Raw genomic sequence first — 19,339 nt, 5'->3', positions numbered from 1 at the left:
GGCTGGGCACTCGCATCACGGCTCAGCGCCTGTCAAAGTGGATTGTGGGTCTCATCCGTCTATGTTACCTGATCGCCAAACAGCCATTCTACCAGAGCTGTCGCAACTTCCACTGCCTTCCTCCAGGGAGTGCCGTTGACGGACATTTGCAAAGCCGCTACGTGGGCCACGCCTAACACCTTCATTAGGCACTACGCCCTAGACGTCCGTAAGAACACCAATACCAGCATGGGACGTCACATTCTGTCTTCGGCTACGCAGTAAAGGACCTGCCAGCACCCTCCTCCAGGTAGACCACTGCTCGCTAATCTCCCATGGGTGTGAAGCACAGAGACCACGTTGAAGATAAACAGGTTGCTTACCTGTAACTGATGATCTTCGAGTGGTCATCTGTGCCTTCACACCACCCGCCCTCCTGCCCCGCTGATGTCAGCTTCTACATTTTTAATAGGGGTTGATTTGCGGCGGTTTGAAGGAATTGGCGGGATGTCCGCGGCCACCCCTCTGGGCATGCGCGGTGGGGTTCCTGCGCATGCCCGAAGGACTGGGCGTGAAAATCTATTAAAAGAGCTTGCTACAGCACCGATCGATCCAGCGCGTGCGCACTAGATCCCATGGGTGTGAATGCACAGATGACCACTCGATCAGTTACAGGTAAGCAACCTGTTTTTTCGAACTGGGTGCTCCTGTCATACTCTAAGGTACCTCTAACAGCTGGCACTACATTCAGTTATGGGCAACAATGCCAGCTCAGCTCTATTTTCTGATGCCAGAACTTTATTGGAGTTTTAAGGGGTAGATGTTCCATTACTCATGGCTTTCAAGAGGCAGTATAGAATTCACAGTTACTATCATTTTTAATGGACAAAATGAATCCATGAATCACAGCAGAAAAATTGTTTGAAACCACCAGTACCGATTAGCCATGTGAAGCTGGCGGGCAAAAATGTGTGACCCATAAAGAAAGCCAGATTATTGAATAGCAGTAAAATTTAGGAATGCTTTAGATGGTGGCTGGAAGTGCTGGATTAATCAAAAGTCTGCTCTGTTTGCCAAAAAACAGGATCTGAAGCCTCAGGCATACCGGAACGCTTATGATATTCCTCGTCGCAGTCTTTTAGACCAGTTGACTAGAATGAGGACTAACTTGCTGAAAACGCACAAACTTATTCTGGGCCAGGATGAAGGTTAGTGCTTACCCACTTTGTTAGTGTTGGAATTACTGAAATGAGATACGAGTTTGGGTCTCTTTGGGTGGAGTCTGAAGAATCTTGTCCTAAATCCTGTGATGATGTAACATGTACTATGCCTAAACTACCACAGGTGTTTGAAACGGCACATTTACTCTTCCTTATATCTCCAAGGAAAGGTACCACCATATCCCTGTCTTGTTAGTTGACTTGATTTGGGGAACTGCAGTTGGAGAGACCTTTTGTTACAACCTCATTGCATTGTCTTGAACCTTGACACAGAAAGTACTCCGTCTTTCTGTGTTATACCTCTGAGGATGTTATACCTGTGTTATACCTCTGAGGATGCCAGTCACAGCTACTGGCGAAAAGTCAGGTCCTACAATGCCAAGACTACGGACATAAAACCCGGAAAATCTACAACAGCTAATGTCTATATTTTTGCTCTCTTGTACTCCATTTTCTAAGAGTTTTAAAGGTGGCTCATAGAAAGCGAGGGAAACTTCATCCTTATAACTGTACTGTTTACAAAAGAAAATGTGGGCTTTAATTATACCCTTCCTATTAACGTTTTCTACAATAAAGCATATAGGAAAAGATGTTTTAGTGCAACATTGTTGGGACAGTGTGGTGTAATAGTTAGTATTGGACTAAGATCCGTGAGGCCCGGGTTCTAATCCTTACTGTATGGAAGCCCCCCGGGTGAAATTGTTTGAGGGCGAATTTACAATAGAGTTTTGCCCGAAACTAGAGCGGCGCTGGGGTGGTCACTTCCCCCACCACCTCCAGAACGCCCCGCGAATCCCTCCTGCCGGATCGACAAGGGGGACCAGCAACCCTAGCTTGTTATGAGGATAAAATGGAGGAGTGAAAAATAGATGCTTCGGGTCCCCCCACTGGGGAGAAAGGCAAGATATAAATGAAGTAAATAAATAAAATTTAACCAATGGTACTTTAGGATACACGGTTTGTAACCAATGCGGCTACATGGGCTTCAGACTTTGAAAAATTAGTCTTTGAGAAATCTTCTAAACAAACTAGTGCCTAGGCTGTATAAATATTTGGCTCTGTAGTTACTTCTGATTCTGGCAAGGCCTTGTTAAACCACATAATGTGATTGTACCTCTTGAAACGGGTGGGGTCAACTATTCCCCGTGGTGTTCACATCACAGCAGTGGGTGAACCGTGAAAGCCTCTCTCACTGTTGATCAAGAACAGTAAAGAAAATGTGGCTTCCGGCCACAAGGGGAAAAATCTGAAATGTTAAATAAGGTAGAAGGCTGAATTTCTCTATTTTGAAAACAGTACATAACTTTTTGTTGCAGACTGCCTTCACAGTGTTCCTGTGGCTCAGATGGGGAACTACCAGGAATACCTGAAGATGATGCCTTCTCCACTTCGGGAAATTGACCCAGACCAACCAAAAAGGCTTCATACTTTCGGTAATCCTTTCAAGCAGGATAAGAAGGTAGGCTCAATCAATGTTATTTTCTACAGTAATTGGCTGAATCACTTCATTGGCAATTTCTGGTGATTGTGCAGCAAGTGGAGTTGCTTCTTTCAACAGGGCTGCGGGTGTCAAGAAAATAATAAAAACGTATGGGGATGCTGTTGTTTTTTTTTCCTCCAGGGAATGATGATTGATGAAGCAGATGAATTTGTTGCTGGGCCTCAGAACAAAATCAAGCGTCCGGGAGAGCCCAACACTCCTGCCTCTCTGAAAAGGCGGCGCAGCATGTCCCCACTGTTGAGACGACCCCAGACACCGCCTGTGATAGCTAACCACGTGGGCGGAAAGGGACCGCCGTCGGCTGTAGGATCCCCATCCACCCCCAACCTCAAAGCTTTGCCAGCCTACAAAGGTATTTCAAAATGGCTAGTTGACTTTTTCTTCATGCCTTCGTGGCTTCTCTCCTTGAATTGCCTTTGCCTGTTAGGGCTGCTTTATGCATTCTATGGCAGGGAGCTGCAGCCAGTCCCAGCCCCTGATGTGTGTATTTGTATGATAAATGCCCTTTTGTCATGTGAGTGCACTATGTTTTAAGGTGTCCACATGAAGTTTTGAGTTGCATGTAAAGTAGCTTTTGTGTGCTTTACAAGAGCAGTATATCTTCAAAGTAAGATAGGATTGTACATGGGACAACTTTGGAATATTCCTCTTTTACCAACAGGTGGCTCCCCTAAGCTTATGCCCTGTTTTTGGTTTCACACACCCCTGGGAACGTCATGGTAAAGCAGAAGTCCCCAACCGTTTTGAGGCGTTGTACACCTTTAGAATTCTGGCACAAGGTGGTGGGTGCAACCACAAAACGGCTCCTGCAGGAGGCAGAGCCCATACACACAGAAGAAGCCCAGATGCAGTGGAAAAGAGGGGTAATTTAAAAACTACACTGGGAAAGAGGAATGATAGAGAATGAAGCAAACAGTTATTTTAATCTGCACAGGGAATCAGATCTTTGGTGGCTAGTCAGAAGCCCTGCGGGACAAGAGCCTCGCCCACTTTGTAAAACAGTTGACAGGCACCATGTTGGGAATCCCTGATCCTCTTCGTGGTCTCTGTGCTGACCCACACATGGGTTGGGCGCCTGCGGATGACCTCACCAAAGAAACTTTTAGAGCTTGCCTCAGAGGCTTTTGGGCAGGCTGTCTTCCCGCTCTGGGGAGCAGGCGTGCACTGGCCATGCCTGGAGTGGGTGAGAGAGCAGCCTCCTACTCAGTTCTTCTTCAACCACCCTTGCCTTCACACCTCTCTTCGTCGCTCCTCGCTTCGCCTCAGCTAAGTTCTTCAATTCTTTACCGGTCTTTTCTTCATTAGTCCTTGTTTCTTCCTGTTCTTCCTACAAAAATATTTTTAATAAAGAAAAAAAGTTTACTTTTTTCCCTTTCGACTGTTTCCTCTTTTTACCCTTCCCCTCCCTCTCCCTGGTCGGGAAGTTGTGCATATGGGATGCACTCTCTTTTTTAAGGAGTGTCGCCGCTGCCCTGCAAAGCTTCTTTCAAACAACGGGCACAATTTGTGTCTTCTCTGCCTTGGGAAACAGCATCACGTAGAGGGTTGTCCTCATTGTGCCAGGTTCACACTAAGCAGCCCGTCGCAATCATGGAGCGCATCTCAAGGCAGTTCTGCTTGAAGCTGCATTTCATCCCGGAATGTCTTTGGCTGCCTATAGACCTTCCTTGGTTCCCACTCAAAAACCGTTGGACTCTGTAGCTCTGACCAAACCAGCAGTTAAGAAGCCAAATAAGTCCAAGTGGCCAGAGGGTACTGAGGCATCGACTTCAAAATAAAAAAAGTTGAGTTTGGCTGTCACTCCTGCTGCCCCGGTTATCAGTCCCATTGTAATTTCCAGGATCTCGACATCAACACCAGTGGCTCGCCTGGCATTTACGATGGCGACAACACAAGAGTACCTGCCCCCGGTGTTGACGCTGGTTCTTTCCTCTCAGATTGACTGCATCACACCAGATCAGCAAGTGTTGCGGATGCAGTCCAAATCTCTATGTCTCAATATGCTTCGGTCTGTGTCGGGAAGCATTGGTTGGTGTTCTGGTTCTCTCCTTGCTCATGCTATGACCGCAGGGAGCCTTGACACTATTTCTCCAGTTCTTGATCATCCACGTGGGGTATGCCCTAGAGTTTGTTTCGCTTCCAACCTTCCATCATTTTGTCGTCATGCCACCTCCCTCACTCCAGAAGGAAGTGCACACTCTGCTCCTCAAGGGAGCCATTGAAATAGTTCTGGTGGCACAACGGAATCTCGGCTTCTACTCCAAGTACTTCACAGTCCGCAAAAAGGATGGTGGTGTTCAAGCATTCATGGATCTTCGAGATCTGAATGTCTTTGTACAGCACAGGAAGTTCCGCATCCATTCTTCCTCTTCTGCCTAAGGACAGGTGGCTGGCGTTCACTGATCGCCATGATGCCCACTTCCATATCACCATTTGGCCTCAGCAGCTCAAGTTTCTTCGATTTGCTATCTGTGCCGATCAGTGTTCCCTCTAAGCTGAGTCAGTGTGAGCTAGCTCAGAGTTTTTTAGCCTCCAGCTCACACATTTCTGTCTTAGCTCAGGAAGGATGGCTCCAGAGCAAACTAATTTATACAGCATCCAAGTTGCTTGCTTACAACCTTCATGCCAGCAGCTCACAAAGTAGAATTTTTGCTCACAAGACTTCACAGCTTAGAGGGAGCACTGGCGCTGATCATTACCAGTACAGGGTTCTGCTTTTCAGTCTCTCCACCGTCCCTCGTGTTTTCACCAAGACAGTGGCGGTGGTCATTGCAGCTCTTCATCACCAGGGCATTGTTTTTTATCCTTACATTAACAACTGGCTCCTTGTTGCCCACTCTGAGTTGCAGCTCAAGGGGGCGTGGCGTGGTGCTGAACAAGATGGCCACTTAGATCTTAAGCTCCTCTCCTCCCCTACCTATTTTGGTTCTTAAATCACACCACACAGAGAAATAAACATACCAAAGGGATGGGAAAAACAGGATGGAAAGTTCCTAAAAACAAAACGACTTCGTGGGCACTGGTGATTGAGTTCATGCGCCCAGAAAAACTGCACCCCACTCGATACTCTCTGGGCGCCAAGAAAAACAGAATGGCCAACAACACAGTTTTAAGAAAAATCTTGACGGAAGAAGAAATGGCAAATATTTTAAAATAAATGAACGATATGGAAGCCAGGCTGAAACAAGTCTTTGAATCTATACAATCTCAACTAGGTGCAATTCAGAAGACTCTAAAGGAAGTTGATCGTAAAGCAGATCATACCTTAATCATTGGTCAACAAACACAGGAAGAACTTAAAACTATAAAATCAGAAGAGGACACTCAGAAAAAGGATTTTGTCTCTGGAAATGGAAGCATGGCAGTTCAATCTGAAATTTCAGGGCTTTCTGGAGGGATCCAAAGAAACTGCAGATATCCCAATATTCGTGGCACTTTGGATAGCATTTGTCTTCAAGCTGGAAGAAAACGTGGTCCCTATCATAGGAAAAGCTTATAAACTTGGATAACGAAACAAGGACCTCCGGAATGGACCCAGAGATATCCTTGCCACATTCCTTGCCACATTCCTTGCCACATTAGAACAAAGAAGAAAATATTAACTGAAGCTCAGCTTAAAGGACATTTGTATTTTTCAGAAATAAAAGTAGAAGTGTTTCCTGATCTCCCACCTGAAGCTATAACTCTCCAAAGAGAATTAAAGTCTATCACATCACAATTGCAAGAAGCAAATATACACTACAGATGGACTGCAGCAGCTACATTCCAAGTCTGGCACAAAGGTCTACTGAGTGCTACAGATCTTGCTTCTGGATCCCTTCCACTAGAGCAGGGGTGTCAAACATGTGGCCTGGGGGCTGGATCAGGCCCACAAGGGACTGGCTGTCTCCTGCTTCTTCGTCCACTTCTGCTGCTGCTGTTGCGTTATAGCTTGCTTTCCTAGACTCTCAGTCACTCAGGAGAGATAGTAGGCAAGCTTCTACTTCCTGCACTGGGCTGAGGCTCCTCCCCCTCCCAGATTGCTACAGCACAGACATTTTGATTCAGTAATTCAGAACAAGGTGTCAGTTATCAGAGAATGTTAAATAAACAAAATATTCAAGAATGCTAATGTTTCAGGCATGTTTTTATTTTAAGTAAAAAAAGTCTTTGTGTTTGTGTCCTTTATAAAGTTTATATCTCCTGACATTACATTTTATGACCCACGTGGCCCGGCCCGACAAAGTCCAATTTATGTCAAATCCGGCCCTCCATAACAAATGAGTTTGACACCCCTGTGCTAGAGGCTCTCAAACTACAAGATCAACCAATGGACTTAGATAGAAGATCAGTGAAAAGAAAAATAAACTTTAATTTAACGCCCCATAAAGAAAATAAAATCCTGCAGTGGAGCAAGAATGAAACAAAAATTTAAGTATTACTGTAAACTATAGTGCGGTTTAAAATGTAATTTAATTTGATAATATGCTATTATTTAATATATAATCTTGGGATAGTATTTATAAGTAGATTTATAAAGCCAAGGGTAGGAAGGGAGTCAATTATCTACACTAGTACCTCTCTCTCTCTCTCTTTTTTGTTAGACTTTGCATTACGAAGTGGGAACAGAGTATTCTTACATTTCTGCACAAAAAGTATTATGCAGGAGCATTTGAGGTCATTATTATTTATAAGTAAATGCTTCATAAATACAAGTTTAGTAGGAATTGTTTGTGTTAATTAGTTGATAAGTTAGTGTTAAAGGGGGGGTTATAATTGTATAGTTTTATAATTTTTTCTATTTCAAATATATATACCTTAGCGTGATAAGTAACAATCATAAACATAATATAAAGTAAATAAATTAGTTATGGACTGTTTTGTGATAAGATATTTACCTTTGATTAACAAACTGTAGGAAAAATAAGTTTTTGGTTTGTCTTATATCCCTCTGCATATTGTTTTCTTATATATCTATATCGAAATAGTATCTTTAACAAAACTAATTTACAAAATGGCTAATTCTTTTTAAGTGTTTGACTTATAACATGTGTGGACTCAACAATCCCACAAAACGCAAAAGAATTTGCACTCAAATTAATAGAGAACAGCCAGATATAGTCTTCCTTCAGGAGATGCATAATAAAAACAAATCAAAATCCCTCTTTCATACTAATAAATATAAATTGCAATTTCAGGTTACAGGCACATCTAAAGTAAAAGGTGTAGCCATTTTAATTTCGAGCAAATTACGATTTACACAATCAAGATTACTCATAGATTCAGAAGAAGATATTTTATTTGTTACTCGTTTTTTGGATGACAAGTGCAGTCATTTTAGCTATAATATATGCCCCAAATGAAGAACAACTTCCCTTTCTTAGGACAACACTTGAAAACCTTGGAGCATTCAGAGAGGGAGATATTATTATTGAGAGCGATCTGAATTACATTACTTATTACAAGCTTGACAAATCTTCTTATTCAAAAAAACAGAAACCCCCCCCCATCATCAACTTCTCAATTAGCTAAAATTTTAGAAGAATTTCTGTTAGTAGATATTTGGAGAAAATCTGGAAAGAGACTATTCTTATTTCTCAGCATGACATATGACATACACTTGGATTGATTATATATTAATATCGCCTGCACTAGTAAATAAGGTGCAATCTACACAAATTGGTTCTTTAGAATGGTCTAATCATAATTGGATTGATTGTATATTTCTACTAAAAAACGAGACACCACAATGATCATCTTGGATTTTAAATAGAACTTTATTAGCAAATCCAGAAGTAGCCAGAGAAACTGAAGTGAATATCAAAAACTATTTTCTTTATAACACCACAGAGGGTATGGCTCAAACCATCATATGGGATGCACTTAAGCCAGTAGCCAGAGGTTTTCTCATATCAAAAACTTTGTACCTAAAAAAAAAGAGAGAGAGAGAGAGAAGAATTAGTAACTGAGGTAACTGAACTGGAGAATATTCACAAAAAAACAGGAGTCCCAAAACATACAATTATTAAAGGCAAGGAAAAAATTGGATGTATTAAATACAAACAAGATATAACAAAATCTATTATTCTTAAAGCAAAAGACATGGCAAAACTCTCCCAGAGCACTAAAATTATTATCCAGATATGTAAAACAAACAAAGGAAGCTAAATTAATTACAGCTATTAGAGATAATAAAAATATTCTCCAATATAAAACAAATAACATTTCCCAAGGTTTTTTAGACTATTACAAGTCATTATATAGTTAAAATATTAATCCTGTATTGATAAATTCATATCTGGAAAAATAGTACAATAAAACTTTCACAAGAACATAAAAAATATATGAACTCACCTTTCACAGAAGCAGCAGTAGCAATTGCCATAAAGAAATTAAAAACAAACAGCTCCTGGGCCTGATGGCTTTACACCAGACTTTTATAAAAGATATGCCTCAAATTTAATAGAACTCCTTATACAGATTCTTCTGTTCACAGATGCTTTGCTCTGGGGTTGGGGAGCCCAGTGTGGTGCTCTTTTTGTGCAAAGCATCTGGTCTCTTCCAAAATTTATATTTTTATTTAGAGCAATTCCGATGAGATGATCCACATCTCAACTTCAAATTTGGCAAAAATTGTTAGTATACTACTTTGGGGCGTATAAACACCACCGAATAAACAGAACTACTTTATGCAAACAGATTTCTGATGGTGGACTTGGTTTCCCAAATTTCCAAAGATATTACCAAACAGTGCTCCCTCTAAGCTGTGGAGTCTTGTGAACAAAAATTCTACTTTGTGAGCTACTGGCATTAAAGTTGTGAGTGAATGATTTGGCTACTGCATAAATTAGTTTGCTCTGGAGCCATATTTTCTGAGCTAAGAAGACAAAAATGTGTGAGCCAGAGGCTAAATATGGTTCAATATGGTTTCCAACATTAGAATATTTAACACAACAAGAAGGGATTCCAAATATAATAAATGATTTACATCTTTGGTAATTGAAGAATATTATAACTAAGAATGTAAACAGAACGTATATTTCATTTCATTATCTGGTATTTAATGTAATAGTTCTCTAATTGTTACCTTTTACAAATGTTATTTTGGTTAATTGTTTATCTTAAACCTATTGTAATAAAATTATAATATTAAAAAAAAGAGTTGCAACTCAAGGCAGATGTTTGGGGCACCCTTTCTCTAATGACCTGCTTGAGTCTATTGTGTGAATTTGCCAAAATCCCTTCTGGAGTCCATCCAAACCTAGAAGTTTCTCGGGTTTCTCTTCAATATTCAGCACCAGGCAGTGTTCCTTCCAAGGTCTAGAACACTCTGTCACGACTCTGACTTCTGAATTGGTCAGTTGTCCCAACCAGTTGGCTCAGGCAGTCATGAGACTCTTGGGAATTTTTGCCTCGGCTATGTTTGTCATCCCAAACATTCGCCTTCCTGATGCGACCCCTGCAGCTGTGGTTTCTCTGCTCCTTCGATATTCAAAATCACTCACTGAAGCGGACTCTGCTCATCCCTTTGGAGGTTCTTATCATTCTCCCTTGGTGGTCCATCGAGATGAATCTCCTTTCTGGCATGCCCTTTTGGCACCCTCCTCTGGAGATTCTTCTGTTTACAGATGCTTTGCTCTGGGGTTGGGGAAGCCCAGTGTGGTGCTCTTTCTGTGCAAAGCACCTGGTCTCTGCCACAGGAGGTGGCGGCGGCTAAAAGCATGGATAGCTTCAAGAGGGAATTAGATAAACATATGGAGCAGAGGTCCATCAGTGGCTATTAGCCACAAGGTATAGATAGGAACTCTGGGGCAAGTGATGCTCTGTATTCTTGGTGCTTGGGGGGCCAACAGTGGGAGAGCTTCTAGTGTCCTGGCCCCACTGCTGGACCTCCTGATGGCACTTGGTATTTTTGGCCACGGTGTGACAGAGTGTTGGGAAGGTTGGGTTTAAATCTCAGCTCCACTGTAAACCCTTTGGAGACCTCAGGGAGGAAATCACTATCAGTTTCAGTCTGCGCTCCCATATGTCAAACATATACGCTGGGTTGCTGCAAAGTTGAATTAAGTACAAATTACACTCCACCTTAGATAACTATAGAAATAGAGCTTAGCCAGTTTTGTACGTAGACATTTTTGAGGCTTTCTATTAAAAGATATGGGACATGTTTCAATGAGCTCCCACTTTGGTTTCAGCTAAAATACTCCAGTTTCTAGAAGAGATGGTTTTGAGCCCCTTTGGTGGTGTCCTGTGGTTAGCTTTATATATATATATATATATATTTAAACCTGTGTTAGAGCTAAGTGCAAACCTTTGTTTCTTGAAGATGCCAACAGCAACATGGTCCAAGATAGCACTGATGAGAAGAAAGTAGAAAACTTCCAGTTGCTGGACAAGCAGGTGGATGGGCTGCTGACACACCAGGTTCCACCATCTTCTGTTGCTCTAGTGGATGATGATCTCCCAAATGATGTGGATTCTCTGCCTAATGAACTGAATTGCATTGGAGAGGATGGGTTGGACCATAGGCCTGTTACCAACTCCCTTGTTCGGGGACCCTTAAATTATGGCATGCCTGCAGAGGACCAAAAACTAACAGTGGAGTCTTCATCAGGAACTGTGCCAAATGCAGTGAAAATCACACCCAGTATGTTTGAAGGGAACAACGAAGTTATCAAAATCAAAGTAATGAAGGAGGTTCGCAAGCCTGGAAGAAGTAAGTATTAAAAGGGGACCAAAGTGTTGACCAGCTTTGGTCCCCTTGAAAAGAGGGAAAAACTATAAGCCCCCCAGGTTACTTTTAACAAGTGCAAAATACAGTGTTACACTTTATTAATAAATGCTTTAATCCTGAAGGAACTCTTGGTACTGTTCCCATTGTTCCTCTTCTAAACAGGCTTCTTGGAAGCAAGAGCCATGCCCATTACTTGGATGTCCATTACTTGGATCCAGCTGAATGCTTTAGGGGATGGAAGGATTTCAGCCCATGGAAGTGTGACTTTCTCCCCCTCCCCCCCAGCATTTTAGGGGGTATTTTTGAACTCTTGTGAGCAGAAATCCTTTTGCCTCTAGTAATGTTTGATTGAACCCCAGCCTTTTGTCATCAGGGCTGCATTTTTAATAACTCTTATATTCAAAGCATAGTTTAACGAATACTTTCTGGATAAGGGTGGAATGATAGGACACACATTGTAGGGTTGGGGTGTGAATTTTTTTTTAGAGTACTTTATGCAGCTATTGGGTGCATGTTGTAGCGGACGCTTAACTTAGTAACCTGTGAAGCAGTGCCATGAGAAAATACTAGAAATCCTAGTAACGGTACTAGATAAGTGTTTCAGTGGGTAGCCATGTTGGTCTGCAGTAGAACAATTAGGTAAGACTCAGTAGCACCTTAGAGACTTTCCACCCTACCATCAACGTGACCATGAACCAATCCACACAAGAAGTACATTTTCTAGACACCACTGTACAAATACATAATGGTAGCATAGAGGCCATCTTAGACTAGAAACCTCCTGCTCAGCGAACATATCTACATGCCTCCTGCTATCATTCTAAACGCAACAAATAATCCACTATTTACAGAAGTACATTTTCTAGACACCACTGTACACGTACATAATGGTAGCATAGAGGCCATCTTAGACTAGAAACCTGCTCACCGAACATATCTACATGCCTCCAGCCATCATTCTAAACGCAACAAATAATCCATTATTTATAGCCAAGCCCTCTGGTACAGCCACATCTGTTCCAATCCCGCAGACAGAGATTCTCACCTGTTGAAATTACAATACCCACCTGTTGTAGTAAGGAAGTAGATCAGCCTGAACAGGGTCTCAGGCAGAGGTCTTTCAGATCCTGGTGCTTTCAACTGGAGATGCCAGGGACTGAACCTGGGACCTTCCACTTGCCAAGTAGATGTTCTGTCACTGAGCCACGGCCCCTCCCAGAGCCAGAATGATACCAAGGGATAACCTGCTACAAGATAGATCCAAACAAAACAACAGAACACCACTGATGGTCACTAAAGGTGTGCAATTTTTTAAAAAGTTAGTATTTTTTGGTTCAGGTCTGTTGGACCGAGAAAAATTTCGGTATTTCCAAAAAAATCCCGCATCCGAATACCATAAATCCTGAAATTTTTTGGATCCAATAGACCCGAGAAGAAAAATTCTTGCTTTTTTTTAAAAAAAAGCCAGCCCGATCCTGGGTCTGTGTTGGCTTCTCCTACAGTGTGATTTAAACCAGGATCTGCGTGCCTTGGGGTGAATTCTCCCTGAGACACACAGATCTTGGCTGGGATGGCTTCTCCTGCAGCCCAGTTTAAACCGGGTTGCAGAAGAAGCCAGCCCCAAGCCGAGCTGGCGGGAACACTCGGCTCCCCGCAGCACAGCCAGTCCTGATCCTGCAGTAGAAGCCCCACAAACAGCTGAGACCCTCTGTTTTCAGGTCTGCCAGTAATTCCCAAATATATCCAGAATTTTTTCTGGGATATTTTTTCCTCTTTCCCAGAGAAAACCTGGATACATCTGAGTAGCCAAAATATACCCCCAAAATACTGATAAGGTGTTTTTCAGGTATATTTTTGGTTCGGGTTCACCCAAATGCACACCCCAGTGGTCACTTACAGCTCCCAATACAAACTGATTCAACACTGATGAACAGTGTTATGCCCCTCTCACAGGTATTGGGACACTAACCTTTTTTTGCTCACAGACAGCCTCTTAACCTTAAACAACTTCTCATTGACAACAGTGCTCTTCCTAACATGCATGGACCAGGGCCTGCAACAGACCGAGATGCTAACTCTGTCCCCATATTCACTTTGCCAACACAAACCACCAGCCCTAACAACACTAGTCATACCATCTCAGGTTCATTCACTTGTTCCAGTGTTATATATGCCATCAAATGTGTCCAATGCCCTTCCACTCTCTACAACAGACAAGCAGGTCATTCCCCATGCAAAAGAATAAACAGACATATCCGACATTAAAAGCCACAGCACTCGAAAACCAGTGGGAGAACATTTTAATCTTCCAAGTCATTCCATTGCTGATTAGGGGTATGCATTTGGATCTACCAAAGCTGTCTCACACACAGGATTCCACCTGTGCATTCAGATCTTCCCAAGCTGAAAATATACTACCCGAAAAATACATTGGTATTTTTGGGGTATATTTCAGCATCCCAAATGTATCTATGTTTTCTCGGAAAAACTGGCTAGAAAATCCCGGATATATTCAGGAATTACTGGTAGAGCTGAAAACAACAGGACAGGTAGCTGTTTGTCAGGCTTCTGGGGCTGGCAACACTTGCAGATTGGCTGGTGCGACAGGAGCTGAGAGCTCCATGCCACCTCAGCTGGGGCTGGCTCCTCCTACAGTTTGGCTTAAACCGAGCTACAAGAGAGGATCCACTGGGGCGGTGGGAGCTGAGAACTCCATGCTGCCTTAAACTGAGCTGCAGGAGAAGTCAGCCAAGGATCGGCTAGGGCATCGGGAACTAAGACCTCCCCCCTCCCGCCTTGACTTGGCTTCTCTTGCAGCCTGGTTTAAACAGGGCTGCAAGAGAAGTCAGCCCACACAGCTTCTAGTGTGCAATCCCCCTCCCCTTTTCTTCTTGGGTCCATTGGACCTGAAAAAATGCAGGATTTCCCAAAAATCCTGGATCTGAATACTGCACTAGTATTCGGATCCGGGGTTTTTGGGGAAACCGGATTTTTTTTTCAGTTCAATATACCCAAACTGGTGGGAACTGTGTGCACCCCCATTGCTGACCTAAGAGTGGCAGTCCTCAAACAGAGAAGCTTCAAGGGGAGATTACAATTTGGGATTGCAAAATTTGAGTTCGTAGAGGAGTTCAGAATAGTGAATCCCCCAGGGCTGAATAGGGACATAGGACTCTTATCTCATTACAGATGCTAATTTTCTGCCCCCAATTCGTATTGTACCTCTGCATTCTGAGTTCCTTCTTTGCAATACCCATCCCACCTTCTGACTGGGATATAAGGACTCAGATCTCCATTCCAACTCATATATGATGAAGGGAGCTTTGGCTCTCAAAAGTTCATACCCCGAAAATTTTGTTGATCTCTAAGGTGCTACTGGACACGTATCTAGGTAAGTGTTACGTTTGACTGCAGTTGCAAATGGGGAAATGCAGTGGCAGAAGGAAAGGCCTGTCAGCCGGCTGGCTTCTCGTCACCAAGCAAGTTCCAATTATGTGCTGTCAGCCCTTAAAGTGAGAGCGCAAACTTTGTGTTTATAGTGACAGGTGGTGAATGTCTACAAAAGAGCACAGTCTCCACCAGGGCTAGCTGGAACTGTGTTACGGTTGGGGACGGGAAAAGGCCAGTACTTAATCAAAAAAGGATAGCTGGGGAAGTGGGGCCTGCCAGTTCAGATTTCTTCTGACTCATAGTTTTGGTTTTTGTCACAGATTATGAAAAAATCTTCTCTCTCCTTGAAGAAGTACAAGGCCCTGTGGAAATTCAAAAATATTTCATCGAATTTGCTATCAAGGAAGCAGCAAGGTTTGTATCAAGACAATGTGCCACAAGTTGCATTGTAGACTGTGGCCTGCACTTCTTTCATACATTGCAAATGTTTTTCAAAATTGCTCCCTTACATATATTGATCAGATGGCAGATTCCCTTATTTGAACAGAATGTTAAAGTAGACCTTCCCCTACAGATGGGTCTTGAGGATTTCCTCACGGCCTAGGATCGTTAATTGAAATCTAGGCCTCTGCCGTGCTGATCGTTGTCTTGACGATGCTAAACTGTTCAACCAAGTCAATTTTGGAGAGAAGCCAGAGATGGGTCTGTCAACATTGTTGCTTGCATATTCTGTAGTAATGCAAAAGTTGCAGTGTTTCGAAGGGAAAATTTGAAGACTCAGTGCAAATTGAACATTAAATTGCTCCCCCCCTTTCTTTCTTAGGTTTAAAAAACGGGTCTTAATACAGCACTTAGAGAGAATACTAGAGGAAATAGAGTTCAGCAGCCTGCCCAACAGAGTTAATCATGTCAACAGTAGATAATAGTGAGTCGGCCAGACGAATGCACGGACCAGGGAGAACGCGTTTGCTGTGTCGCAGAGGAGTGGAAGAGGACGTGGCAGCCGCTGCCCCTGTCACCTTGGCAGCCAGGCGGTTTTTCTGTTGGAATCTGAGAAGAAGGGGTGGAGTTTTTACGTTTGAGAGCCTGTCTCACCAAAACTGGGCTGTGACCCTGATGGATTTGCTGCGAAAGGTGTGGCTTCCCCCCTCCTCCCCCTTTGGAGGGCCTGATCTACTCAATGGGCTGAAGAAAAGTACCCAGTGCTGCCCTCTCCTGCAGGTGATCAGAATTTACTCATTTGAACCTTTGTTCTAAGACATTGTAACACCGCTTTAGACAGCAGGTCGATGGCATTTAAAAAAAAATGGCATATGCTTTTATCTTCACTGGTGATGGAGAGATCCTTTGTCCTTTAATAAAAAAAAGCAGAGGGGAGAGAGTCCCTCCATGGTGGTAGTGCATGTTATCACTACAAAACGTGAAGGCAAAATTTCCTGAGAATCGCTAGCCAAGCCAGGCATGAGTTTTCAGGGTAGGCTTGAGAGTAAAGCAGCTGCTAGACTGGGTTGAGGAAAGCTAACAGGAGCCCTGTGACTACTATCCCTGGTAGCCACTAAGCAACCTACCTCAGCCTCTCTTCTCTTTTGTCTGCAGACATTATGAAAGCGCACCCGAGGCTCCCCAGGTCCAGACTTCAGTTCTCTTTCATCTTGTGAGGAGGACGGAGACTCTTCACGTGGACTTGGCTTTGGAAGCGCTTAAAGGAAACTTTGGGGTTTTTTTGTGTTTTGGGTTTTAAAAAAGAAAAACACAACCCTTTTCTCTCCCCAAAATCTATATATATATGTATTTACTTTTTAAAGATTCATATGAAATTATTTTGGACAGTGTTTATCAGATCCTAAATTTGATATATCAGATGGTGTGTGTGTGTACATGTACATATACATATATATATGAGAGATTTTTTTGAGCACTTGTATATAATAAAAATCATTTTATGATTTTCTAAGAAAGTGCCTAATCTGACTGGGTTGCTGGTGAGTGTCTGGTCATCCAGTTGGTGGTCTGCAAACAGCCAAAATAAAGAAATTGAAGGAACTGAAGAGGGAAGCCATGCCAATCACTAATGTCCTCTTGCCTCTTTTCTCCCACTCCTAAGGAACAGGACAGAACTAACTTGTGCTTTTGTCAGCTGGCACTCTCACATTCCTGCAGTCTGTACTTCTTCCTAATGATCTCCTTTTTCTTTGCTGCTGAGAACCGGGTTGCCTGATTTTGGTTTTACTCAGGGGTGACAAGCAGTGTTTCCTGTCACTGGTACACGACCTCTTGAAGACAACAGCTGAACTGTGGTACAATCACTGAGAAGAGGCATGGAGCTGCTCACTTTTTGGCTGGCCATTGACAATCAGTTTTTGTGTGATTATACCTTTGTTCTTTATCACAGAGAATCATTGCTCGGCACAAGACAGCCTCATTGCTGCTGTGCCACAGATCTCCTCCCTGTTCTCTTCTGCTTGTGCTCTGCAGTGGAGCTTAATGCAAAGGGAGAACAGCTTTGAAGTTGTGTTGAGTATCTTGGGATCGCTGGTCTGTTTGACAGTCTGCAGTTGTTAGTCAAAGGGAAATCCTTAAGCAGGAGGAGTGCCCTTGAGGCTGAAGTGTGTGATTCCACTGTAGCTGTGCACCGCCCTGTATGTATTTCACTGGTCATTTTTTAATTTGCCCTACCAAAGTAGCAAGGACTTGGAATCCATAATTACTGAAATGCTGCTGCTAGTGTGGGAAATAACTGTGCAGTGAGAAGGACCCAGGAGCACAAATGTGACAAAAGTTTCAGCAGCTTGTAGAAAAGGCTTGAGTCTAATGTAATTTATTTTCAGCGCTTTTTTCCAGCTTTTTGTCATCACAGTTGCCTTAGCAAAACCTGGTCCTACCATTTCATTGTCATATGAATTGTATGCTTATGGCAGGAGTGACTTCGGATGACTAGAACTGGAAGTGTACACATGTTTATTGGGAGGGGTTGTAGTCCCATGGTGGTACACCAACTCTAAATGCAAAAGGTCCTGAGTTCATTCCCAGGCATCTCCAGTTTAAGCAGGTGTTGGGAAAGGTTCTTCTGTTCCTGAGCCCCTGAAGCAACTGCCCATCATAAACAGGCAATACAGAGTGACCAATAGCTTGGCTGATGAAACAGTCATATGTTAATGATAATAAATATTTTAAAGAATATTGTAAGCCACCTTGAGCTCTGTAAGAAAGGTGGCTAATATTTATTTTAAATAAATGTTTGCAGAGATGGCAATGACTCCAGTTTCCTCTCATAGAATGAGGAACTGAGCCAGAAATACAATGGAAGAAGCCCGCAAAGCAGTACTTCCAAACGCTAAAAATAAATCTAGCCTTAATTATGTGTGCAGCTTTTTTTGCACATGGGAGCAAATGCTTTGTAGCTGTTGTGCTTTGCCCATAGCCTCTCCAGAGAGGGGAACTGGAGACACAGCTTACAATTACAGGCACTGAGAGCTGAAATGTGTAATTAAAGTGACCCTCTATACTTGGCCAACTCAAGATGGCTGGGTTTTTTTCCTAAGCAGGTAAGATCTTGATGCAGTTCTGTGTTCTATTTTATGACTGGTTATAGGAAGGCTGGTTATTTAAAAATGTATGTCATTTAACCAGGCCTGTTAGGTTTTCACTTATACAAGGTAGTTCTCAAAACTGGCTTTGCCATATCTCTCAAGGTATACTGCCATGTTCAGCTGCCTCTTTACATCTCAAATCATTTAAAATCTAAACGAGACTCAACAGTGCAGTGGTACTCGGTTTAACTCACAGAGAGCCACATTCACTATTACCATAACCCACATGTCTACAGTATGCACTGAGGGAAGGGGGGTCCCTCTGTACCTCCTTGGCACAAGGCACAGTAATACAGATGAGAGAGAATGCCAGTGTGCCTGGAGGGACAGCAAGTGAAGAAAGGAGAGTAAAACCATCAATCTCACTGTGGCCAGCTTGCTCTTTTCACAGGTGGCTACTTGGGTCTTGTTTCTGGCTGGCTCATTTCCCTCCCATTAGCCACCTGGGTACTGGAATTAGTGAATATAGAGATGAAGGATGTGCTGGAGAGGACAGGCCCTTCTAACTCTGCCATGAGACTCACAACTTGCCAGTCCCTGCGAACAGTGGGAGTTTCAAAACCAGGCCCACTGGGTGATGGGATTGGTGCCACTTTGGAGAATGGTGTCCAGAACAGCTGTATGTGGCTCCTGAGCATCACTGCTCTGCACAGTCGCAAGAACTATCTATATATCTAATAGCCAAGTTGCCCCCGTGAGTGCGGATCGCTAAATCAGCGCTCCGGGGACACTTGGGGGGGGGAGGGGGAGGTTTGTGCACACGTGGGCCAGTCCCCACGTGTGCACAAAAATGCTAAACCTTGAAAAAATTTTTGGGGAGATGTTTAAATCCCCCCGAAAGTGCAAGACCGTTCCGTGCGCATGCGCACGGAACGCTTGGCAACCGAGGCTGCCGCCGCCGCCGCTTGAAAGGGAAGCGGCGAGCAGTGAGGGGGGCGAGTGGCGG

General features: G+C 43.2%; 1 protein-coding gene across 2 annotated transcripts in view; it reads left to right on the top strand.

Annotated features, from left to right (window-relative positions):
• Nucleotides 1-16,569, top strand: part of LOC107121176 (protein DDX26B) — a 49,237-nt gene extending 32,668 nt beyond the window's left edge. For both annotated transcript variants that reach the window (XM_015424048.1, XM_015424047.1), the window contains 7 exons: nucleotides 1,064-1,187; nucleotides 2,516-2,658; nucleotides 2,821-3,052; nucleotides 11,006-11,395; nucleotides 15,124-15,217; nucleotides 15,627-16,024; nucleotides 16,400-16,569. In XM_015424048.1, the coding sequence (XP_015279534.1) occupies nucleotides 1,064-1,187; nucleotides 2,516-2,658; nucleotides 2,821-3,052; nucleotides 11,006-11,395; nucleotides 15,124-15,217; nucleotides 15,627-15,726 (1,083 nt within the window). In that variant the 3' untranslated portion in view covers nucleotides 15,727-16,024; nucleotides 16,400-16,569. The remainder of the gene's footprint in view (nucleotides 1-1,063; nucleotides 1,188-2,515; nucleotides 2,659-2,820; nucleotides 3,053-11,005; nucleotides 11,396-15,123; nucleotides 15,218-15,626; nucleotides 16,025-16,399) is intronic.
• The last annotated feature ends 2,770 nt before the right edge of the window (nucleotides 16,570-19,339 follow it).

Source organism: Gekko japonicus, unplaced genomic scaffold (assembly GCF_001447785.1).
Source record: "Gekko japonicus isolate JY-2015 unplaced genomic scaffold, Gekko_japonicus_V1.1 scaffold575, whole genome shotgun sequence".
Lineage (NCBI taxonomy): Eukaryota > Metazoa > Chordata > Lepidosauria > Squamata > Gekkonidae > Gekko > Gekko japonicus.
The sequence above is the reverse complement of the archived record's forward strand: the minus strand, read 5'-3'. Positions and strand labels throughout refer to the sequence as shown.